Source organism: Drosophila tropicalis, unplaced genomic scaffold, assembly GCF_018151085.1.
Source record: "Drosophila tropicalis isolate 14030-0801.00 unplaced genomic scaffold, ASM1815108v1 contig_820, whole genome shotgun sequence".
Classification (NCBI taxonomy): Eukaryota; Metazoa; Arthropoda; class Insecta; order Diptera; family Drosophilidae; genus Drosophila; species Drosophila tropicalis.
Window position 1 is genome coordinate 486,496 of NW_027173312.1, and position 26,429 is coordinate 512,924.

Sequence of the window (26,429 nt, forward strand, 5' to 3'; positions counted from 1 at the left end):
AGATCGACTGCTCTTCGCCGCTCACTGCTGTTCACCCGGTGGCGTGAACATACCGCCCCCTTGCGACATGTTGCAATTGCCACCCTGGACATATGTAGGATGGGGGACGGCAGCGTCCTGGAGCGCCTAGATCCCACAGGATCCGGAGACGACCCATCCAAACACGGTGCTCTGGGCTGCGGGAGTACCGCTATGACCGGGCACACAGCCTGGTTGGATGACCTCAGGATAGAGGGTCTGCCCCGAGCACCACGGACACCGACGCCGGCCGATAGAAGTTGGGGTCGGCCAGGATCAGGGTGGCGAATTTCTCCCGGACCGGCGCCGACACTTCCCGGATGGGAGTGCGGATGAGCAGGTCCTCTTCGACCCGGAATATAGCATTCCGCGGGAACGTCTTGTCGGACCTCGACTCGAGGACGGCCGTGCTGCTTGGTCGACCCCGACCTTAGTCACAGCCAACCCCAGGGACCGGACAAAGGAAAGATTGATGCTGCTCTCAGCCGGACACCCATCGAGGAGGGGTCTCGAAGGATTTCGAGCCATTGCCCAACCGGAGGACTGCTGTTGGCATGACAGTCGTCGTCCTGGCGTGGAGCAGGGAGGAGAGAGTGATCTCGGGTGCGCCTTCTGGAGAAGCGGAGCGGTCGGATGATGATCGGGAACGGGGTTGTGGCGGTGGTGCAGTACGCCCGGGGGAGGGTGATTGTCTGCGACGCCGGGCTGAGGCGCAGACCCGGCATCGGTACGCGTTTGTCCCATGTGGAGCAGATCGTTTGCTGCGGTGGTGCGGCAGACGCGTGGGGCCATGTCGCTAAGGAGAGGCGAGCTGAACGAACTGCAACGAAATTACGTGGGGGAGAGTTGATTAGTCGATGCACGGGAACGAACAACATGCACGGAGACGAGGACATTCGGACGGAACATAGAGGGATTGGGAGTCACGATAGGGTTTTAGGCTCAGGACTCCTGCTGTATTGCAACAGGATGAGCTTCGCTACGGGTCTTCGGATAGACCCACGCGCTGTGGTGACATCAGCCACTCGGACGAGACCGTCAGCCCCGGGCAGGGTGCGCTCAATTTGCCCTAAGCGCCACTCGTTGGAGGGGAGATTATCTTCGGACACGATCACGAGGTCGCCGGTTTGGAGGCCGCTGTGATTTCCACTTATTCCGTTTGTAGAGCTCTTTGAGGTACTCACTCTTCCAGCGGCGGCAGAAAGCCTGCTGTATTGCCTTCAGTCGCTGCCATCGGTTGATCAGCGACATAGGCTCGTCCTTAGGGCCAGCAGATCATCTGGATCCTCGCTCATCAGAGAAATTGGCCTGGAGTTTAGGCACGCTTCGATCCTACACAGGAGAGTGGAAAGTTCCTCGAACGTGTACTTGACTGTAGAAGAGGACTTGTAAAACAGGGTCTTAACTTTTGACCCCTGCTTCCCACAGTCCTCCCATATGGGGCGCGCTCGGCGGAATGAACTGCAAAGATAAAATGTGCTGGGGAAATGCCTTCATTATATCAAGCTTGGTGGCGTTCAGGAAATCTTTTTCGAGCGCCTTTGAGGCCCCTACGAATGTTTTGCAATTGTCGGAGTAAATGCGCTGTGGGCATTGTCTCCGTGCGACAAACTGAGAGAAGGCTGCAAGAAATCGTTCAGTGGTGAGGTGGGAGGTAGCCTCGAGATGGATTGCCTTCGTGCTGAAGCACACAAAGACGCAGACATAACCCTTAGTAATGAGACATGCACGCCCGGCGTAATTCTTGATCTCGAACGGCCCTGCGAAGTCAATGCCCGTGTGGGTGAAGGGCCTGGAGTACGTGATGCACTCTCGAGGGAGTCTGTAGTCATCGACGATGAACGATGCAGACTTTACACCCCTTGATGTGGGACTTCACCAGGTTCTTGATTCGTGGGATCCAGAATTTGGTACCATCAGTTGATTGCCGCCATGCAACGTGATGCGGTGGGCGAATTCGACAAGCAGGCGAGTGAAATGAGTACTATAGGGGGAGGAGAATAGGATGACGTTCATCATACCGGAGGGACTCAGCGGCCCCGAGTCGTCCGCAGGAGCGGAGTATCCCATGCTGTCGAGAAATGGATTCAAATAGAGTAGCGTGCTGGATGGTGGCAGGGGTCGCTGGATATCCACGAAGGTGGACCAACTACACGGGGGTTTATTGAGCCAAGCCAACACGATGATAGAGTCGGTCTAAAACTGGGAGGTTGCAGGTGGGATTGGGAGTTCAGGAACGATCAACGCCCAGAGATCGGCTAACAAAACCGCTCCGCACAACTCCAGTCGAGGCAGCGAAACTGTTTTGACTGGAGCCACACGGGTCTTCGCCGTTAATAAATGGACTCTTAAGGTTTTTGCAGGGCTCGCGTCTCCCAGCTCGAGAAAGTCCTCTCGCAGCAGATGACCTCTCGGAATAGCTTGAAGTACTTCCCTCTTGTTGGAAGTCCACTTCCGAAGCGGGAGGCCCGCAGATTGGAGGGCAGCTTGAAGCTCTCGTATGGCGAGACGGGCGTCGGCTTCAGTGTGAGCGCCGGCAAGGACATCATCAACATACATGTAGTTCCGAAGGATATCGCCTGGGGGTACATCGCTTGCACGTCTTGTGCCAGTTGTAAAAAGGACTCGGATCGGCAAGAATGGCGCGCAGTTAACCCCAAACGTGACAGTTTGTAGCTCATAATCCTGAATATTGCCGCAGCGGTCTCGGTAGAGGATCCGCTGAAAGGGGGTATGCCTAAGATTTGTTGATACATCTGCGTTATGTCAGCGTTGAAAACGAATTGAAAGAACCGCCATTTTAGTACCTGAAGCGTGAGATCGGCCTGAAGAGTAGGCCCGGTGTGCAAGACATCGTTAAGGCTGACGCCTCGTGTGGAGGGGCTCGACGCGTTAAATACCACGCGTACCTTGGTGGTGGTGCTATCGGTATAATAGCCCCACACAGAACCCATCCAAAGATGGTTTCTAGCCCGACGAACTCACCAATGTCCTTTTTGATCCGCTCTCCGAGGATGTGGGGGAACAGGTCTACACCGATAATCATATCAATAGGCGCGGTCTTGTTGTAGTACGGGTCAGCCGTTGGAATGGCCCCTGACAATTTGGATACGACCAGGGCGGAGACCACAATCTTGCTCAGTCTGTCAGGAGACAGCATCAGCAGACACACATTGTCGGCGCAGCCTCCATCACTCTGGCCCATGCCAGTAACCGCGGCGTCTACTGGGTAAAAGGGGGGCTGGACCATATTGAAGACACGCTCGGAGAGAAAAAGTTGAATCGGCCCCAGAGTCGATCAACGCACGAATATGGTGATCCACACCACGATGGTGCAGAGTGACAATCGCAGTGCCTAAGAGGCCTCTGCCTGGGGTAGATGCAAAATAACTTTGAGCATTTGTGAGCTGGTTGCTCGTGGACGGACGCTCTGTGGCGCTGGATGGTGGGACTTGCGCAGCGGACGGCGATACACATCACTAGGATGCAACAGAGTATGATGACGTTCCTTGCAGGTATGGTAATTATCCGCACTAGAGCAGCCCTTCACTTGACCGCGGGCAAAACAGTTCAGACAGAGTCCCTGCTGTCTAATGGTTTCCGAACGCCTCTAAACAGGCATGTCTAGGAAACTTTGGGAAAGCCGTATTGGGTGATGCTCCCTATGGCAAAGCTTGAAAGACGCAGGTTTGAGCTGAGCTTTCGCGGGAAACGCTGACTAACACCCGAAAGATACCCTCGAAACGCAGTCTGCTGCTCTCGCAAGGATTTGCCCGACTCTTGTGCCACCGCGGGAATCTGAAGGAGTTCTCTGGCTTGAGTCATGACAAGCAGACGGCTATTTTCGTACCGTGCGGTGAGGTTCTCCCATGCGGCCCTCATTCGTCAGGGGGGACTTAGCCACAATGGTTTTCGTTTCCCCTAGCGTCTTGGCGTTCAAGTGATAGAGCTTCTCTACTTGTGACAAATACGGATTGGCGATATGAATGGCGGCGAACAAATCGCGGAATGTGTGCCATGCTAGGCTGTCGCCATCAAATGTCTCCACCTCACACGGAGGAACTCTATGTCCCGGTGGCCCCGACGGAGCGGTTGGCTGACGCATAAGACTCGTCATCTGTGCCGAGAGCTGTTCGATGCGTTCTCGGAATAACGTCCCGCATCGCACATACGCCGCGTAAGCGGATTCGTGCTTCGCCTTGATGTGGCTTATGTTTGCCAAGCTTTCCTCGTCGGTTTGGACCCTCAAGGCCTTGTGACAACGGGAGTATTCCATCTCGAAAATTGACCTAAGGGATTTGAGCTGCTCTAAGTGCATTTTAATGGAAAATAAGGGCACTTCAGAAGTTAGAGCTTCACTCTCACGAGCTTCAAACAGAGTCAATGTGCGCACGCCAAAACAAAATCGGAGAGGGACATTCTGGATTGTTCTCTACGCTGTTGTGATACGGATCGGGTGACGGGTGCGTCAGAACAGTGCGTCACAATAGCGTGCCGGATCTGGGTCTGGGTTGAAAGCTTGGCTCCGTGGACATACTCAGGGGACGACATTACCGACGAACACCGAGTTTGTGCGCTTTTTGGACTTGGAAAAACAACAAAAAAAATGAGAAGTGGACTGTATGAGGATGCAAGAAGTTTCTCACGGATATATATATGGGCACGATAATGCTGGAACAAAAAATATGTATGTATTTATTTATAAATATGGGCGGATATATATATGTGCGCAAAATACTGGCCGGAAAAAATATATATATAATTTATAAATATGGGCGGATATAAAAATATGGGCCCGATAGTGCTGGAAAAAATATATATGTATTTATTTATAAATATGGGCGGATATATATATGTGCGCAAAAGCTGGCCGGAAAAATTTTATAAATAATTTATAAATTTGGACGGATGCATAGGGACACGATGATGTTAGAAAAAAATATACATGTATTTGTTCATATATATGGGCGGATGTATATATGTGGGAATGGGTCGAGAGACGAGAAGTGGTCGATTGTACTGAACCAGTTCAGAGGTGCATAATTTAAAATTTATCAACGATATCGATGACAAACCATCCATATCAATTGAGAAAAGAGTTTTATGGCGTCAAGTTGTGTCGACCGGTTGTGTTCCTCGTGGCTGCTCGAATAAGAAGAGTGTAGTTATGTGATAAGTGTATAAAGAAATAATGTTGAATAAAACTGATTGATTGTGAGTAAAAACGGCCTAGAAATTCGGGAGGAAAAAGTGGGATTGCACTAACAGTCCCACAAATTGGTGTCAGAAATGGGATTGCACTAACAGTCCCACAAATTGGTGTCAGAAATGAGATATGTACATTTACATAGTGCATCGAACTTACGTGCAGTTAAAAGATGTTGTTAAATAAAGAACACTAATAATTAAAACAAATCGTTCGATGTAAAAATTCATTAAAATTGAGTCGCTTTAATGGCGTATTTATTTTCTGAAATATAAATATATAAGTATCGATGGCAACGGATTTCTTTTCCTGATGAGCAGCTGTATGTCTGTCTCGTTTGGTTGGTCACACTCTAGTGTGACCTTAGGTCGCGTACCAATATATACCATCGATACTTAAAATACTAACAATCGATACTTAGTACTAACAATCGATACTTATTACTAACAATCGATACTACAACACCGGTTTCGGTATGTACATGAGCATTTAACAACTTGTAAATAATTGGGATCTTACAACTCGGCCGTCCTGACGAGGAATCGACCTCGATTCCAATTGTTAACAATGAAGGGGGGTAAATAAGAATCTTAAGTGGCTGGTGTTGCCTTTGTTTGTTTATCAGAAGTGCAATCTTGATCAAGGGCCACCCATAGCTTTAGTTTGGAGGCTTCTAGGACCCCATCATATGGTAGTTGGGTGATTTGGGAGCCCTCTACATCCCGGATAACATATCGGTCATTCGGAAGTTTTTTATGAACCACATACGGACCACGATACCGCCTGATGAGCTTCTTGTTTGTGCCTGCCGAAGTATCCACATTCTTGATAACTACGAAATCCCCCACCTCAAAACTAACGGCAGGGAGGTGATGTTTCGAATAATATTCCGAATTATATTCTTGGGAATCAGAAGTGCAATCTTGATCAGGGGCAACCCATAGCTTTAATTTGGAGGCTTCTAGGACCCCATCATATGGTAGTTGGGTGATTTGGGAGCCCTCTACATCCCGGATTACATATCGGTCATTCGGAAGTTTTTTATGAACCACATACGGACCACGATACCGCCTGATAAGCTTTTTGTTTGTGCCTGCCGAAGTATCCACATTCTTAATAACTACGAAATCCCCCTCCTCAAAACTAACGGCAGGGAGGTGATGCTTCGAATAATATTCCGAATTATATTCTTGGGACTTAACAATGTTACGGAAGGCTAATCTCCGGACGTCTACCTCTGAGGCATCGACCTCCTCCGTTCTCTCACCCAACCGTTCGGTTAGTTCGTCTACTACCACACCTCGTTGTTCAACACCGAATAGAAGTACGGAAGCGTCAAATTTGGTTGTGGAGTGGACGGAGTTATTCAATGCAAACTCTATGTTCGGCAGTTGTTGGACCCAATCTGCATGGTCCACAGGTTCCGTCAGTTTACCCAACATGGGGCCCAACACGCGGTTAACCCGCTCGACTTGGCCGTTGGCCCGGGGTGAGGCAGTGGCATTCAGCACATGAATTATATTATTGGCCTTCAGAAATTCTTCAAACTCGGAGGAAGTAAAGCAGGTACCTCGATCGCTGATGATTCGGCGGGGTCTACTGTAATTTGCGAAATACTGAGATTCTAATATCTGGCATACTTCACGTGAATTAGTCGTGGCGGCAGGGTACAGCTTCACAAATTTGGTGAAAGCGTCAATGACAACCAGAAGATACTTTTTCTTAGACCATATGGACGGAAGGGGGCCCAAATGGTCAATATGTACGGTATCAAACGGAAGGGGCACTTTCGGAATACTATGTAGCGTGACACGGTGGTCCGAAGCGGACGCGGAGTAGTAGATACACTTGAGGCAATTTTTAATGTAATTGTTAACATAAGACTTCATACACGGGAACCAGTAATGCTTTTTGATCTGTGCACAACATTTCTCCGTGGCCATATGGCCAAGCTTCTCGTGCACTACTCGTAAGACATGATTTATCATTTCGGAAGGGACATAAAGTTGGGGTACACTCGTCGAGGACAGGCGGTACACTACTCCATCTCGCAGTTCGAAATCCGCTATCTCATATTTCTCTAACTCATCTCGGAGTTTGACAATCTCAGGGTCCCGGTTCTGGGTTAACTGCAGTTGGAAGTCGAGGTTTATATCGTCAACGTATGCGGCAGTTTCTATTCTGCTTAGAGCATCCGCATGGGGCATACCAACCCCCGAGCGGTGTACAATCGTGTAGTTATAGTTTTCCAGCAGTAGGGCCCAGCGAGCAATCTTGGCGGAATGTCCACCATTTCTCAGTGTCAGTGCAAGTGAATTACAATCGGTCACGATTTTGAACGGGATGAACTTAAGGTATGTCTCAAAACGTTTCAATGAATACACTATAGCTAACGTCTCTAACTCATAACTGTGTAGTTTCGATTCAGCGGCGGAGGCCATCTTAGAGAAGTAGGACACTGGGTGTAATTTACCGTCTGTTTGTTTCTGGAGGAGCACTGCTCCGAAACCAATTGAACTAGCATCGCAGTGTAACTCTGTTTCAGACTTCGGGTCGTAAATAGATAACACGGGGGATTTGATCAATTTCAATTTCAGTGTTCGGAAGGCTTCACGGCATTCATTGGAGAAGACATAAGGGGTCTCTTTTCTTAACAATCGGGACAGCGGACACGCAATCTTAGCGAAACCTGATACAAATCGACGGAAGTATGAGAATAGGCCTAGGCAACGCTCTAATTCCTTGCTATCCCTTGGGATGGGCAAATCCCGTATCGCCTGGATATGAGCTGGTTTAGGCGTGATACAGGCGGAATTGGCTAAGTAGCCCAAGTACTCTAGTTCCCTATACGCAAAACGGCATTTCGTCAGCTTCAGGCATAGCCCGTTCACTCTTAGCACATACAATATTTCCTTCAGGACCTCAAGGTGAGTTTCAAAGTCATGCGACGCGACTAGAATGTCGTCCATATATATCACCAGTTGACCTCGGTTTATAAATTCCTTAAGGACAAAATAAACGAATCTAGCGAACACGGAAGGGCCATTACAAAGTCCGAAGGGCATGCGTACATATTCAAACTGGCCATCAGGGGTTACAAAGGCAGTATATTTAATTGAGTCTGGGTGCATTTTTACATGGTGGAAACCGTTCTTCAAGTCCAAGATAGTGAAGAATGATTTGCCACCCAGATGTTCAATGCAATCATCTAACAGAGGAATCGGAAAATGATCTCGAACTGTAATTTTGTTCAACGGGCGGTAACCTACACACTTCCTTAGGGTGTTGTCCTTTTTGCGTACAGGGACAATCGCGGCAGCGTAAGGGGAACTACTGTGGCGAATAATGCCAGCTTTCAAGAGATCGTCACAAATCTCACGCACATCGATGCGTTCGTGGTGCGACAGACGGCGGGGGCGGCAGAAAATCGGAGTTTGGCTAGTCAATTCTATTTTCATCTCATAGTTCATGGGCTTGATTAGATCTGGATCAACTTGTACATATGAAGTGGAAATAATAGACTACAGGGCTGCGGTTTGCTCTTCTCGTAACGTGGGCTCTATATCAAAGTCTAACTCACTGACGGTAGGGATCTCAATGGCATTTATCGCCATAAGTGCATCATTCAGTGTTTCCAAAGGTACAGCAGAAGTTTCTAGAAGGGGGGAATCAGACAACACTTCGGCAGATACAATCTCATTCCTGTCGTGCGGATCTTTCCTCAATATTTTAAAAGACTTCAGAACAGCAGTAAGTTTTGGATTTATACATTCAGTCGGTTTATTTATGAGTATCAACGAATCTTTTTCATAACTCGGTTCTTTCAATTTACAAAGTCTAATATTAATTTTATACAAAGATCTCTACCGATAATCATCGGTAGTTCGGTTGCTTGGTTCGTCAGGACCTCAAACGTATGTATCGTCTGGGTGTTGCAGAGGCGAACCCTACACTGGACTTGGCCTAGGGACAGAAGTTGGCCATTTCCAAGGCCACGGCAGTTCAATGTACGGGGGCTAAGACGGCAGTTGGAGGGGACTTCAGATTTACGGATGAAACTCTTTGGACTGCCCGAATCAAGGAGAGAAAACATATCTATAAATTTCCTATCTTGCACTTCATCACAAACAATAGCAACACTCACCCGTTGTAAATGGTCTAGTCCATCTCCTGCTTCATCAGCAGCGGCGGCAGCAGTGATGTTGGTGGCGTTCCCGATCCGAGACGGACAGTCTTTGTAGACGTGGCCCACTATGCCACATTTAAAACATGAACTCGGGGGTCTTATTGGTTTTGGGCATTGACTTTTGTAGTGCCCCCATCCTGAGCAGTTGAAGCACCTGGTCTCACTCGTGGCGGTGCCTGACGATCTGCTTCCCGGCGCTACGGGAGTTGTTGTTGGCCGCGCTTTCACGCTGTTGCCTTGTCTGGAGGCAGCGGCCGGAATACGGAGGCGCTCGTAGCGTTCCAGGAGGGGCTTCAGTTCAGCCACCGTCCGAGCTGAGTACAGCATACCGACTCGAGTAGAGCTGTCCCGCAATCCGTCGATGATCAGGTCGACCAGCTCGTTCTCCGGAATTGGAGCATTCCTGGCAATCTCCTGCATTTCGATTGCGAACCTCAGACATCCCTCGCCTGCCTTGATGCGCCGGCCACGCAGAGCGTGGTACACCTCCTCGACGCTACACGAGCGTCCAAATTCCCGCAAGAGGATTGCCTTCAGCTCTTCATAGCTGTGCACCGATACCGTGCGCAGCAGTACCGCCGCCGTACCTTCCAGCATACGACGGCATGCGACCAAACGTAGACGGTCGTTTAACTGTAAAATATCGAATGCATCTTCCAGATCGCTCAGCCATTTTCTCACATCGTACGCGGTATCTGCCGAGTATCGAGCCACCATGCTCTCAATGACGCTCACGTCACTGACTTGCTGCCTTGGAGCTTGGAACTCGTCGATTCCCTGCTGCAGTTTGAGGATTTGATGTTGTAACTGTAGCAACTCGTGTTGTTTCTGCAGCGTCACTAGTTGCTCATCCAGGCTGGGGGAAGCGGAAGTGGCCGGTGTGATGGCGGCTGCGGCAGTAGATACGGAGGGCACTGAAGCGGGCACCTCTTCCCATGGTTCCGCGTCGGGACCAGTGACAGGGGCGGCGAGCGAGGCTGCAGCCCACATGGCAGACATATAATCGACGGGTACAGTGGAAGTGGCAGCAGCGGCAGGTACCGTAATGGATGTGGCGGCAGCGGAGGCGGGTACAGCAGTGGCGGCGGCGGCAGCAATTAAGGCGGTGGCGGGTACAGCAGTGGATGCGGCAGCGGCGGCGGGTTCGGCCGGTGCGCGTGCGGCAGCAGCGGCGGCGGCAGCAGCAGCAGCAATTAAGGTGGTAGCGGATGTAATGGCGGCAGCGGGCACAGTGGCGGCAGCGGGTGCAATGGTAGCGGCGGGCACAATGGCGGCGGCGGGCGCAATGGCGGCAGCGGGCACAATGGCGGCGGCGGGCGCAATGGCGGCGGCGGGCGCAATGGCGGCAGCGGGCACAATGGCGGCGGCGGGCGCAATGGCGGCAGCGGGTGCAATGGTAGCGGCGGGCACAATGGCGGCGGCGGGTGCATTGGCGGCGGCGGGCACAATGGCGGCGGCGGGCACAATGGCGGCGGCGGGCGCAATGGCGGCGGCAGGCGCAATGGCGGCAGCGGGCACAATGGTAGCGGCGGGCACAATGGCGGCGGCGGGTGCATTGGCGGCGGCTGGCACAATGGCGGCGGCTGGCACAATGGCGGCGGCGGGCACAGTGGCGGCGGCGGGCGCAATGGCGGCCGTGGGCGCAATGGCGGCAGCGGGCACAGTGGCGGCAGCGGGCGCAATGGCGGCGGCGGCGGGCACAATGGCGGCAGCGGGCACAATGGCGGCGGCGGCGGGCACAATGGCGGCGGCGGGCACAGTGGCGGCGGCGGGCACAGTGGCGGCGGCAGCAGCAGCAATTACTGTGGTAGCGGCAGGGGCGGATGTGTCATCAGTTGGCCCAGCAGGGGCATCAGTTAGTCCAGCAGGGGCTCGTATGGCCGCAGTTGGCCTGGCGGGGACGAGCATGTCAGCGGTTGGCCCGGCAGGGGCATCAGTTAGTCCAGCAGGGGCTCGTATGGCCGCAGTTGGCCCGGCGGGGGCGGGCATGTCAGCGGTTGGCCCGGCAGGGGGCGGATGTGTCAGCCGTTGGCCCAACATGGGCGAGTATGGCAGCCGTTGGCCCAGCAGGGGCGGACGCGGCAGCAACGGGTCCAGCAGGAGCGAGTGTGGCGGCAGTTGGCCCAGCAGGGGCAGTTGCGGCAGTTGGCCCAGCAGCGGCGTGCCTGGCCGAGGCGCGTCTGTCCATAGTTGGCGCGGCGGCTCTCGGTAGTGTAGCAGCAGGCGCAGCAGCGGCGGCTCCAGTGGCCGTCGGTACTGCAGCAGTCGTCACGGCAGTGGGTGCACCTGTAGTGGTGGGCGTGGAGGCGGCCGTCCTCGATGTGGAACGCGTGGCGTGCCGCGTCCCCAAATATGTCTCCTTTCGGGTGGTCATCCCACTTCTGAGTTTTAATGGCGTATTTATTTTCTGAAATATAAAAATATAAGTATCGATGGCAACGGATTTCTTTTCCTGATGAGCAGCTGTATGTCTGTCTCGTTTGGTGGTTGCCGGAAGAAGAAAGAACGACGCCACACTCTAGTGTGACCTTAGGTCGCGTACCAATATATACCATCGATACTTAAAATACTAACAATCGATACTTAGTACTAACAATCGATACTTATTACTAACAATCGATACTACAACACCGGTTTCGGTATGTATATGAGCATTTAACAACTTGTAAATAATTGGGATCTTACAGTCGCCAAAGACAGAAAGTTCGAAAAAAAATGTACAAAGAGCGGTAAAAAAAACCACCCCAATTGATGAATGCTTGTATGTTAGAGAGAGACAGCGAAACGTCCAAGTTCAAGTGAGAGTGAAAAGTGTGGAGGTGCGAACAGTATAGAACCCTGAAGTTTGCGTGGCAAAGAGGCTGATAACGCAAAGAGATTGACGATCGTTGGAATTTTGCACAAATTTACGTGGCAATGAGGCTAGTATAGCGTAATTTTGGTAAATGTGTTGGAGTATCGTCGTGGGAACTATTCACTGAGATGGTAGATTTATGTGGCAAATGGCCTGGAACATAGAATCTATGTGGTGAGCAGCTGTACCTAGAGTGGGAAATTCTTGAGAATTGGCGGCAAGAGAAGCTACAACAATTGGCGGCAAGAGCGAGAAAGCATTAGACGCACAAGTTTGGCGGCGTCAGTAGAAAAATTTGTACAAGAGCGAGGCATCGGCATTGTCGTCACGAGCGAGACATCGGCATTGGCATTGGCGTCACGAGCGAGACAGCGTTAGTGAGAGAATTCGTGATAGATCGGCATATCAGCAGAATTGGCGCAAATAAACGGCGTTGGTGAGACAACACGAGCGAGCGAGAAGGCAACATAGTGGTGAGCCAGATGTTTATGTTAATTAACATTATGTTTACAGAACGAAAAAATGTTATAATTTAAATTGAGTTGATGCAATCATTAAATTAAATCAATATAAATTTTTGTCAAAATTATAACTAATAATTTAAAGACTGGCTTGAATAAAAGTAAAGTAAATTAATGTTGATTCAAAAGTAAAGTAAATAAATTTGGAATTAAAATAAAAGTAAATGTTAAAAGAGAAATAATTATATTTTGTAATTGCTAAAAGAAGAGAAAATTAAATTACTAACAATAGAGTAAGATTATACTTTTGTAAAATATATTGAAATTTCAGCTGTAACGAGTAAGCTACGACGAATACAAAATGAATAGAGACGAAGTATTAAGTTTAAATGTAAACGAGCTCAAAGCAAAGTTAGCCAGTTTGAATTTGGCAATAACTGGTAAAAAGCAATCGTTGCAAGATCGTCTTCTCGAACATTTCGGTTTGGTGGCTGACGAAGTCGAGGTTGAATCCGAAAGTGATGATGCGGGATCATTTCAGTCTACGGCACCAACTGTAGTTAGAAATAATTTTACTTTGCGCGACATTGAGGATTCTCTTTCTTCGTTCAATGGGTCAGGTCAACCGTCTATAGAAAATTGGTTACGGGATTTTGAAGATAATGCAGAAGCAGTTCAATGGAACTCTTTACAGAAATTTATCTAAGCGAAGCAATTATTAAAAGGTGCAGTAAAAGTTTTTGTGCGTAGTGAGCGAGGAGTGACTGATTGGATATCATTAAAAAGAATTTTGTTAAGCGAGTTCGGCGCAGAAGTATCAGCAATTGAAGTACATAAATTGTTGCGAAATAGACGTAAACGCCCAAATGAAGATTTTCGTGAGTACCTTTATAGTCTGAGGGAAATAGGCAGTTCCATAAATTTAGATGAAGCTAGTCTTATAGAATATATCATAGAAGGAATACCTGATTCAAAAGCTAACAAAAGTAACTTGTATCAGGCAAAGACAGTCATTAAGCTGAAGGAACAGATTACAATTTACGAAAAGGTTTACTTTGGTCACCCTCAAGTGGTAAATAGAAATAGAAATCATAATGAAAAGGATGATAAAAAAGCGGAAATATCTAAACAACCGAGAAAATGCTATAAGTGTGGCGAAGTATCTCATTTGATGAGTGAGTGTCCGAAGATTAAGTGCTTTAAATGCGATCAGATAGGGCATAAAGGATCAGTATGCCCGACACGTAAATTAGATACTAAAAAGGAATACAGTAGGGCTAGTACAATGTCAAAAGAAATCAATGTAAAAGGAAAAGCTATTTTCAAAACAATATCATGTGGAGCTGTCTGCACTCATAGATACAGGATGTGATCTATGTTTAATAAGAGATGATATTATCAGAAAACTTCATGGTATAGAATTAAACGATGAACGAAACCGTTTATTGGGAGTGTGTAAAAGTGAGCTAAATACTATAGGTAGTTTTAAAGCGCAGGTGACTATTGAAGGTCTTCAATGGCCCTTAACATTCCACGTTTATAGAAAAAAGGATATTGACTACGAAGTAGTGATTGGAAACAACATTTTAGAATTAGCTAATTTGGTTATCACAAAAGGAAATGCTACTTTCAAGCCTAGAGAAGAAGTGATGCCAAACACAGAAGCGAAAGAAACTGTACACAATGAAGAAGTGAAAACTCCGAAGGGTATGTTACAGGAATTTGAGAGTTTGTGTTTATTAGCTGAAGAAGAAAAGAGTGAAATAGATTTGTGCCATTTAACTAAATCGGACGTCAAAGAAGTCAAGCAGCTTATTCAGAGTTATGTACCACAGTCTTCAAAGAAGAGTCCAGTCGAAATGAAAATATTATTAAGTGACGAATGCCCAGTATACGAACGGCCAAGAGGTTTATCTTTCGTTGATAAAGGTATCGTGGACTCAACAGTAGAAAAATGGTTAGCCGAGGGTATCATTCAACCAAGTACATCAGAATATGCGTCTGCTATAGTTCTTGTTCCAAAAAAGGATGGAGGAAAAAGACTTTGCTGTGATTATAGACGTTTGAATGCTAAGATTGTAAGAGAACATTTCCCAATGCCACTTATAGATGATTTAATTGAGAGATTGCAGGGTAATACAGTGTTTACAACCTTGGATCTTCAAAATGGATATTTTCATGTTCCTGTGGAGCCCAACTCAAGGAAGTATACTGCTTTTGTGACACACAGCGGTCAGTTCGAATTTTTGTATGTCCCATTTGGAATTTCGAATTCCTCTCATGTGTTTTCCCGCTACATCTTTGCAACATTTATTGATTTGATTAGAGATGGCACAGTCGTAACATATATGGATGATCTAATTATTCCTTCAAAGGATATTAAAGAAGGAATTTACAAGCTGAAATGTGTGTTAAATAGGGCATCTGAGTTTGGTTTGCGCATTAAATGGCAGAAGTGTCAGTTCTTAAAAGAAAGTATAGAGTTTTTGGGATACATTGTCAAAAAGGGTTCTATAAGGCCTTCTAAAGCAAAAACACAGGCGGTGAAAAATTACCCAAAACCACAGAATTACAAGAGTGTACAAAGGTTTCTTGGGCTAACTTCATATTTTCGTCGTTTCATAGAGTCTTACGCATTGATAGCGAAACCACTGTCAGACTTGTTAAGAAAAGATGCAACGTTTGTGTTCGGTGACGATCATCAAATCGCATTTGAACAGCTAAAGGCAGTTGATTAGCGCACCAGTTTTACGATTGTATAACCCAAAGGCAGTAACTGAAGTACACACTGATGCGTCCATGTTTGGTTACGGAGGAGTTCTTCTACAAAAAGATAGCGATGATCAGTTATTCCATCCAGTACAATATCTCAGCCGGAAAACCAAGCCTGCGGAAGAAAAATATCACTCATAAGAATTGGAAGTGTTAGCAATAGTGGAGGCGTTGAAGAAGTGGCGCGTATATTTACTAGGAATAGAATTCAAAATCATAACAGATTTCAATGCTTTTGCAATGACAATGAAAAAAAGAGACATTCCAGTAAGAGTTTCGCGTTGGGCTTTATTTCTTCAAGAATTCAAGTATGAAATTGAACATAGAAGTGGCAGTAAAATGAAGCATGTAGATGCTCTAAGTCGTATGTCCTGTTTAATGTTAGAGGATTCAATGCATCACAGACTTAAAATAGCTCAGGCTAGTGATGATTGGATTAGGGCAGTGACAGCTGTTTTAGAGCATCAGACTTATGAAGATTTCTTTATAAAAAACGGTGTTTTGTACAAGGATCCCATTAAGGATTTAATTGTAGTCCCATCACTTATGGAAGAGGAATTAATTAAGATTGCACATGGAAAGGGTCATTTTTCGGCCAAAAGAACTCAAGAGGAAGTTGAGAGAAAGTTTTACATACCGAAGTTGTTCCAAAAGGCCTCTGAGATTGTAAAAAATTGTATCGAATGCATTGTTTCGGAAGGTAAAGCAAGCAAGAAAGAAGGTTTCTTAGCTCCAATAAATAAAGAAGTTAAACCTTTAGGGACTTATCATGTTGATCATGTAGGACCTATGGATCCGACAGCGAAGAGTTATAACTATCTATTTGTAGTTGTCGACGCGTTTTCGAAATTTGTGTGGCTCTATCCAACAAAAAATACGGCATCAGAAGCGGTAGTAGATAGACTCAGGCGTCAAGCATCAGTTTTTGGAAATCCAGGGCGTATTATATCAGATAGAGGTGCAGCATTTGTTTCTCATCAGTTCGGAGATTATCGTAAAGAGCAAAACATTCAGCATTTAATGATAGCTACCGGAGTACCTAGGGGAAATGGTCAAGTTGAACGTATCCATAAGATAATTATTCCTATGCTAACAAAACTTTGTTATGAAAAACCGACTATGTGGTATAGGTACGTTGAAAGAGTGCAGCAAGCAATCAATAGTACCCCTCCTAGAAGCACAAAAGTGTCGCCATTTAAATTATTAACCGGGGTTGAGATGAGGACTAATAGTTTCCCTGAGTTACAAGAACTTTTGGAAGAGGAAGCCATAGAAGAGTTAGAAATTGAACGCACTAACGTTCGTCAGGAAGCTCAGCATAATATTGAGAGAATCCAAGAAGACAATCGTAAAAGTTATAACAAAAAACGCAAAAAGGTAGTTGAGTATAAAATCGATGATTTGATAGCAATTAAGCGAACGCAATATGGTTCAGGATTAAAACTTAAGGCTAAATATTTTGGACCATATAGGGTGGTGAAAGTAAAGTCTCATGGACGCTATGACGTAGAAAAGGTAGGAGATCACGAAGGTCCTGGGAAAACCTCAACTGTCGCAGAGTAAATGAAGTCGTGGAATGGTCAAGTGAATTCATCAGACGATTCAACATTCGAGACGAATGATAAGTCAGTCCGGCCAAATGTGGGAATGGGTCGAGAGACGAGAAGTGGTCGATTGTACTGAACCAGTTCAGAGGTGCATAATTTAAAGTTTATCAACGATATCGATGACAAACCATCGATATCAATTGAGAAAAGAGTTTTATGGCGTCAAGTTGTGTCGACCGGTTGTGTTCCTCGTGGCTGCTCGAATAAGAAGAGTGTAGTTATGTGATAAATGTATAAAGAAATAATGTTGAATAAAACTGATTGATTGTGAGTAAAAACGGCCTAGAAATTCGGGAGGAAAAAGTGGGATTGCACTAACAGTCCCACAAATTGGTGTCAGAAATGGGATTGCACTAACAGTCCCACATATATATGTGCGCAAAATACTGGCAGAAAAAATTATATATAATTTATAAATGGACGGATGTATATGGGCGTATAAGTGGATATGCGCGTGAGGAAATTAATTTTGCAATTGAACCAATTCGAACACACAGGAATTCTCGGGGCATACGTTAATTGCTATTTAAAATTTTTTTTTTTGTTTCGTGGTAAATGTGCGAAGGATTTTTATGTATATGAATATGTATATGTACATCAATAGATGACGATGTATGTATGTAAGTAGATACGCGCGTGAGGAAATTAGTTTGGCATGGAAATAATTCGAACACATAAAAAATCGCGGTGAACACTTTGATTACTATTTTTTCTCCCTTTTTTAAAAAAAAAATAATTTTTTTCCTGTTTTTTAAACCTTTACGTGGACTTGGCAAACAGCTGTGGAAACTACATGTACATGTGAATGTAAACGAGTTTTACATATGTAAAAAAGTGGAATTGGACAAGTGTGAGGAAAAGAAAATAAATAAAAAATGGGTAATCGTGGAATGGAAAACAAAAACGTTGGACAAACGCGCTAAGGATTGGGAACTACCATGTAACCTTGGGACAGGTCAGGTATGTACATACAATATATAAAAGTGTGTATGTCGCTATGGAAAAGCGGGAAAACCTCACACTTTTATTAATATGCAGGGGAAATGAATAATGAAATTTTGTAATTATCGGAATTCCGCCGATGCAAGCTGGAGGAGCGGAAGGAGATCCGTCTCGAAGGACCAATGTTTGTGGAGGGGCGGAAGGATCCAAAGTAAGCCACAAGTGGTTGGCGGGTGCCAATTTCTTCCGGGGTCTGGTGCGTGAGTAATGTAATTAAAACGCGCGAGAACTTCGTTTTAAATTAATTGAAATTTATTTGTTTTAAGTGACAAAATGTCCCGACACACACGAGAATGCTTCGGGTTGAAAAAATTACAATCGAAAAAAAGCAAATCAAAGGAAAGAACGGGTGTTCGGGTTAGATGCTCGTACTAGATTAAATGGCGATGCCCATGGGAAAAATCAAGTCACCCCTCCTGGTGTGACCGTAGATGCCGAGGATAAAAAAACCCTCCTCACTGCTCTTCGCCGCTCACTGCTGTTCACCCGGTGGCGTGAACACCGACCCTATAAAGCATATATATTCTTGATAAGGATCAACAGCCGAGTCGATCTAGCCATGTCCGTCTGTCCGTCCGTCCGTCTGTAGGAACACGCAGATCTCGGAGACTATAAGAGCTGCAGCCACCAAATTTTGTATGTATACTCGTGTAGTATGTAAACGTATAGAGTTAATTGGAATTTTGGCCACGCCAACTTACGACCCCAGGAATCACATTAAACTATTTTTCTTAAAAAGTATAACAGCTAGAGACATCAAATTTGCTTTATATACTCGTTTAGTTAGCGCGCAGAAGCTATTTGTTTAAACTTTTTGCCACGCCCCCTTCCCCCTTAGGAATTTACATAAAACTGATTTCCTTAAAAACTATGACAGCTACCGACATTAAATTTGGTATGCAGACTAGCTTAATAGACGCGCAGATATTGGCTATTTAAAAATTTTTCCACGCCCACATCCGCCCCCGCAAATTAAGCAAAACAGATTTTATCAAAAACTAACAAAGCTAAAGTCACCAAATTTAGTATGTATACTGGCTTAGTATGTGAACCACTATCAGAGTATATACATATATTTTCATATTTTGACTTGAAGAAAAGATTTTTAGAGAAAGAGCAAAAGCTGAGTGATCTAATAGATGCTTGTCAGGTCCATGAGTAAGTAAATAAGCACTCGAAAACTATGCTGGGTGAAGAGGTAAGCGACAGCGTCAACACAAGACTTGCACCAGATGTGGGCTTGAGGATCATGATGCTAATAATGGAATATGTACAGCGCGGGATAAAGTTTGCAAACGCTGCAATTTGCTTGGTCATTTTGCCAGGCAATGTAGAACTCGGAACTCAAAGAGGTCTTCGGACTCGGGAGGATACTCCAATCCAAAGAGGCGCAATGTATATGAAAATGTTCAAAGCGTCGAAGATCAAGTGAAAAGCGATGATGATGAGGACAAAGAGTTGGAGTGTTTTAGAATTGATGGTTCGGCAAGAAATGATGACAACATTAGATGTAACATTGGAGGTGTGTCAATCGGAATGATTATTGATTCAGGATCGCCTGCGAATTTATTATGTGAGAAGCATTGGAAAATGTTGTGTAATAGCAACGCTGTTATGTGGAATACGAGATCCCAGACGACTGACAGATTTAAAGCATACGCGACTGAAGATCCGCTCAGGGTTCTTAAAGTTTTTGAAGCACCAATAAGTGTGAAAACGAACCAAGAAATGATTGCTACATTTAACGTAATAGAAAAGGGTAGTCAATCGCTTCTGGGGAAGAAAACGGCCATTCAACTCAAGGTCCTAACGTTAGGGTTATATGTTTGCCGTATTGAGACTTCATTGCCGTTTTCAAAAATAAAAGGCAGATTGATAAAATTGGCCATTGATTCCAGCGTGAAACCAGTGCACCAACCTATCAGACGTATTCCAGTGGCATTTGAAGATAAAGTGGCAGATAAGATAAAAGACGCTTGCGATCGTGACATAATAGAACCAGTAAGGGGTCCGAGTGCATGGATCTCGCCGGTGGTAATTGCGTTTAAAAAAAGCGGCGAAATAAGGCTATGCGTTGATATGAGGATGGCAAACAGGGCTATCCAACGGGAAAATTATCCACTACCAACCTTTGAAACTTTTATGACAAAAGCCAGGGGTGCGAAATGGTTTTCGAGACTGGACCTCAAGGATGCCTATCATCAGCTTGAACTTCATGAATCTAGCCGCGAAATAACAACTTTCGTGACACAGCAAGGACTGTTTCGATATAAACGTCTTCTTTTTGGCGTAAATTCGGCACCAGAGATTTTTCAATGGGGAATGGCGGAGAACTGAAGCTGAGCACGATAAAGCATTACAAGAAGTGTTGAATCTGTTTGAGATCAATTGTGTTCTGTTAAACAAAGATAAATGCGTGTATAAGGCAAAGGAGCTTAAATTTCTGGGACATATCTTATCGAGTGACGGCATTGCGGCAGATCCAGAGAAGGTGAAATTGATTTTGGATTTTCGACCACCTGAAACAAAGGAGGAACTGAGAAGCTTTCTGGGACTGGTTACATATGTTGGAAAATTCATCGCCGATTTGTCGCATATTACAGAGCCATTAAGAGTACTACTTAAAATCAATAGCAAATTCGTGTGGTCGAGCGAACAAGAAAAAGCGTTTGTTAACTTGAAAAATCGGCTAGCTCGTATCCCGGAACTTTCATATATTGATATAGACGCACGCAGATAATTGCAGACGCAAGTCCGGTGGCACTTGGCGGTGTTTTGTTACAATTTGATGAGAGAAATGAATCGGTTATCATTAGCTTCGCTAATAAGAGCTTATCGGAAGTGGAAAGGCGCTACTCGCAAACGGAAAAAGAAAGTCTGGCGCTAGTTTGGGCTGTTGAAAAATTTTTCTATTCGTCACTGATCATAGACCACTGGAGGCGATCCTCAAACCAACATCGAAACCCCCGGCGAGAATAGTACGTTGGCTTTTGAGACTACAGGCGTTTAAATTCAAGGTTACGTATCGTCCTGGAAAGGAGAACATTGCCGACTCAATATCAAGACTTTGTAAGGCTCAGTCATGCGATTCTTTCGATAAAGGAGGTGACTATAGCATCTGTCAAATTGTTTCTTGTGCTACACCAAAAGCAATTGCTATACCAGAAATAGCAAAAACAAGTGTTGTGGACCGAGAGATATCAGCTGCTGTTTCACATCTTAAAGACGATAACTGGAATGAAGGTTTATCAAGCTGTTATTACCCGTTTAGAGCTGAGCTATCAACAGTGGGTAGCATTCTGTTGCGTGGTACCCGTATAGTGATACCAGAAGTTCTACGGCAGAGAGTTTTAGAGTTAGGGCATGAAGGACACCCTGGCGAATCGGCTATAAAGCGACGAATGAGAGCGAAGGTGTGGTGGCCACGTTTGGACAGAGATGTCGAACAGCATGTGAAAATGTGCAGAAGCTGTTTATTGGTGTCACAGCCAACCCGTCCACCGCCGATGAAGCGAAACGTTTTTCCTGACGGCCCGTGGCAGTGCTTAGCAACCGACCTGTTGAGGCCTCTACCGAACAATGATCATGTATTGGTGCTGATAGATTATTTTTCATCGGCTCAATATCATCGCAAACAATTATTACGGCATTTAAGGAAATAATAATTAATAATAAATAATTAATATTAACCTACAATACGACACCTCATAGAACTACTGGCTTTACACCTTCGGAACTTATGTTTAATAGGACCATTCGAGACAAGCTGCCGGACATTCGAGATATCATAGATATAATAAATAATTAATATTAACCTACAATACGACACCTCATGGAACTACTGGCTTTACACCTTCGGAACTTATGTTTAATAGGACCATTCGAGACAAGCTGCCGGACATTCGAGATATTATAGAACAAGTAGTAGACACCTCGGCAAGAGATAATGGGCGACACAGTTTTGCTAAAGAACGTAATTTTTCCCTCCAAATTGACACCTAACTTTGAAACAACGGAGTATAAAGTTGTTGAAAGGAATCATAAAGTGGAGCTTTTTGGTAATGGGAGGAAAGTCAGACGGAACGTGAGCCATTGCAAGAGGAATCCGTAGAATGAGGCGACGCCTAATAGCTCGAATGAGGACGCACTAGCTCAGACTGATTCTCAACGCTTAATACACTCATCACCATATTCAGTAATTCCTGATCAACCTCAAGTGATACTCTCCGATCCATCTTCAGAGCAAATGTATTTTTCGACTCGACGGTCAACTCCAGAGAAACCGAAGACCGGGTTAAAACTGAAGCTTATAAGAAACCGGCAACCCTGCCAGACCGATAACGAATATCGAAGAGATATCGGACGTAAGGTGGGAACGCTCGGGGACTTGGAGCGTGACAGCGAACAAGTGTAGATGTACAAAGAACTAAAGAATAAATTAATATTTAAATAAAGTATAATAAACTATAAATTACGAGTTGTTACATTCGGCAGTCTAATTATTCTAATCTATTTCTATCAAACTACCAAATTTGATTGAAATCAGGCTAGAAACATGCAAAATATGCCTATGAACGTATTTTACTAAGCGGTCCACAAGGCCAGAATTTGGTTTTCGAAATTTGAAATATGTATTTGATTCACCTGGTGTATGGGATAGCCAAGTCGACGGGTCGACTTACTTGCTTCATTTAGTACTGTCTCTGTGATATATATACTTTTTCTACCCCAGATTTTACTTTACCTCCAAAATGAGGTCAAGTGCTGACTTGCTTCTTGAGTTTACCCCCATTATAATATCAACCTTACCAGGTTTAATAAAGGTGGGGTCAGCAAGTCCGTAGGATGGTCATTTTGACATATCCACACTTACTTTTTTAATTGAAGAGCTTTCATTAACTTTGGCAACACAATTGCCTCAACCTTTAAGAAGTTCTTTTCATGGATTTCGCGTCTTCACATCTATTTTTACCTTATATTTTGATTTTTGGCTTTTATTGACAACACGCCACTTAAATCTGTATATTGTTTAATTTTATGTAAATTTAGTATTTGAGCCGCCTCTTCAGACAAAATGGTACTCTGTCAACCACTATAAATAAGGGCTCTTATTATCCTCCATTTACATTTTTTACTTGTATTACTGTAGCCAACAGTGTTGATTGTGCCGTTACACAAGTATTAACTCTCTCCTGTTTTTCTTCAAAATGGAGTAAGGTATGGTGTCCCTTACTACACAATGAACAGACCATTTCATATGTGCATACTTTATTGCTTGAATGGTTCAAGCATCTTGTGCAAATCTGTACTTTTTTGGCCATTTCATACCTTTCCAAAGGTGTCAAACCTTTAAATTTATAGCACTTATACGCCTTATGCCCTGCAACTTTGCAAATCGGACAGTTATCTTCGAACACCGAACCCGACGTTTTTGTAACGGTTTTTTCCCTTCTTTGCTCATTGCAATTAGTGAACAATATCTTTGCTCCAAGTATTTCATGACATCAGATAGCAATTGTATCTGCATTGTTTTTGTAATTTGACTCTCATATAATTCTAGAGTATCTCTGTCTAATTTCCTTAGTAGTATTTGTGCAAATATTATGTCCACTTCATCGGATAAATTTGTTTTAATTTTAATTAAGTGCACTGACTCATTAAATATGTCAATCACTCCCTTTATACTATTTGCGGATTCATTGTTGATCATCGGTAAATCAACGATCCGGTTTAATTGTTCGGAAAATACCCTCCGAGTATTTTCTTACCGCTTGGTTAACAGTTCCCAAGCGGCACTATAATTATCAGCTGAACCTGACAATAGATGAGCTACCATGCTCTTAGCTTCGTTTTTTAATGCGGATTTTAAATAATTGAACTTAAGAGCAACTTGAATTAATTCCGTAAATAATTCCATAAACAGATCCCATTCTCTAGCCTCTCCAGAAAATGTGGGTACCTTTATCTTTGGCAACACCGGTTGTTCGCCTCTCGCGATTACATCCTCAACTTTCACATTTTTCTTATCGTTTATTTTTTTTTCTAACGCTACCAAAATATTCTTTGTCTAACATTGTTGCATCAGCTTGAATGTTTTCCGAATCAACGGTGCTCTGCCTGATTGACTCTCCTTTGGCTATTAATCTTGTTATTGTAACTAATCCATTGCTTCTGTGTGTCCCTTACATCATTAAGAATTTTGCTAGTGAACTTACTAGCATCAATCTCTTTTATCTTCTTCAACATTTTATGCAACTCGTACTGCTTCGCTAACAATTTTTCAGTTTTGGTAGGGAACATTTTATATGGTGTATGTATGTATGTGACAATAAATTTATTTTTTTATACCCTTGCAGAGGTAAAATTGGATATAAAAACTCAGATTCCAAAATTTCAATCCGTTCGGATAAATAGAACACAAGTTACAGTCAATATAAATCGGTTCAATCGCTGCTTGCTGCCTACTACGTCATCAACAGAGCACATCCATATACTGTATGTGTATGCGTGCGTTGCTTTGCTTAGGGAATAATCATATTGTCACTCATCGAAGTCGGCCGTGTTTTTTTTGCGCTCTCGCTTAATTTTTGTTTTTCATTCTTTCGTGAAGCTAATTTATAATATTCAATTTAAATTCATTGCCTTACTAATTCTTAATAAATCGCTATACTCATCGCGAAGTTTGCGTTAAATTTACAAACATTTATATAAATTTATAATCAAAACTTTAACAAACGCAAATATAATTTTGTTGTTGCGCTGCTTGGTTTTTGATTCCGTTCTATCTTTTGCTCCCACCCGCGCTCTCAATTTACAGTTCATAGTTTGTTTTTGTTTGTGTGGTGTTGGTGCTCTCTATTCTTTTGTTTTCTCTTTTGATCGCGCTCGCGGCCGTTAAATTCGCGCTTGTGACAAGTTTTTGTTGTTGTGTGTTTTAATACAGATAAGTACAAATATTCTCTCTTTTTGTTTTCTCTTTCTAATTTGCATATTGCAGTTAGCTTTTGCCTTGGTTTGTATACGTCTCTCTTTACATACATACATATACAGTTTTCTTTTTATTTACATATTGATTTATAATTTGTTTTTGTATAAATCAATTATTTAATAATGTCTGTCTGTTGCAAATATAATTGCAATAATCCCAGCAAGACCAGTGAAGACTTTCTTTACTGTTGGCTGTGTGACAATGTAATGCACTTTAAATGTGCTGGTTACACAGTCAAGGTGCGGGACAGTATTGCACAGGGTGGCGGCCTTAAATGGGGCTGTGATTCGTGTCGTGGTTTGGAGCTCGAGATGCGAAGTTTTATGAAACGGACTGGGGAAGCGTTTAAAACCCTGTCAGCTGGCGTTCATAAGCTCCAAGAGGAGCTTTTGGCGATGGAGGTTCAATTCAGAAGTTCTAAACTTTTGATTGAATCTCCGACGCGCAAGAGGGCCAGGTTTCAGGGCGCGTCCCTCAGTCCGTCGGTACTTTCGTCTCTACCAGTTCCGGCTTTCGACATTGACCCTATGTCACCAAATGTACAGCAGCTGATGTCGTTTAGGAGTCCGGCTTTGGCAGGTGTGGAGTCTCTTCCCATTTCCCCTGGAGACAGTATCCCACCTACTAACACGATATCGGTTGTAGTTTCCGAACCGTCCGGGCAAACATCCGTTTCCAGGAATATTGCCAATAAAGTAGTTACAAGAGGAGCTAGTAAAGTGCTGGCTGCTTCAGCTGCTGCCGCGTCTGCGGTAGCCGCTACAGCTGTGCCTAGTATTCCTAGTTCCCTTGTTGTAGTTCCACCCAAAAAGCAAATTTTTATTTCGAGGCTTGATCCCAATACTACTTCTGAAGAAGTCATAGCCAATATCCAGGGCAAAGTTCAAGCACCAAACATTGCGGTGGAAAAGTTCCGTTTCTCATATACTCGGGACATTTCGTCCTTTAAAATAGGTGTCTCCCCAGATCTTTTTGGCCAAATATGTCATAAAGATTTTTGGCCGGAACACCTTGTTGTAAAAGAGTATACAATAAAAAAGAAGAATCGGCCTCCGATTAGTTTGCTACCTGCCTCTGTGAATAACGTTCCTTCCGGCTCGTCTGCACCTGTTGGCGAGTCAAAAAACTAATTTCGTCCCTAACTCTGGCCTATCAGAACGTACTGGGACTAAAGTCTAAACTGTCTAGACTTTGACTTTCATATTCTTGCCTTTACTGAGACTTGGCTGAAGCCTGATATTGCTGATGCTTCAATTTTCCCCTCAAAATATTTATTATATAGACATGATCGGACTATCCGTAATGGTGGTGGCGTTTTGATCGCTGTTGACTCGG

General features: G+C 44.6%; 1 protein-coding gene across 1 annotated transcript; it reads left to right on the top strand.

Annotated features, from left to right (window-relative positions):
- Positions 1-10,455: 10,455 nt before the first annotated feature.
- Positions 10,456-11,821, top strand: LOC137580170 (antifreeze protein Maxi-like). The gene is made up of 2 exons (XM_068294092.1): positions 10,456-10,662; positions 11,378-11,821. The coding sequence occupies exons 1-2, from the start codon at positions 10,456-10,458 to the stop codon at positions 11,819-11,821; spliced, it is 651 nt and encodes a 216-aa protein (XP_068150193.1).
- Positions 11,822-26,429: the final 14,608 nt, after the last annotated feature.

Bases quoted from the DNA above. Each gene is read 5' to 3' on its own strand.
- LOC137580170 (XM_068294092.1), top strand. From the start codon at position 10,456: ATGGATGTGGCGGCAGCGGAGGCGGGTACAGCAGTGGCGGCGGCGGCA. The intron at 10,663-11,377 runs GTAGCGGCGGGC...GTATGGCCGCAG, and splicing joins TGGCGGCAGCGGGTGCAATG to TTGGCCCGGCGGGGGCGGGC.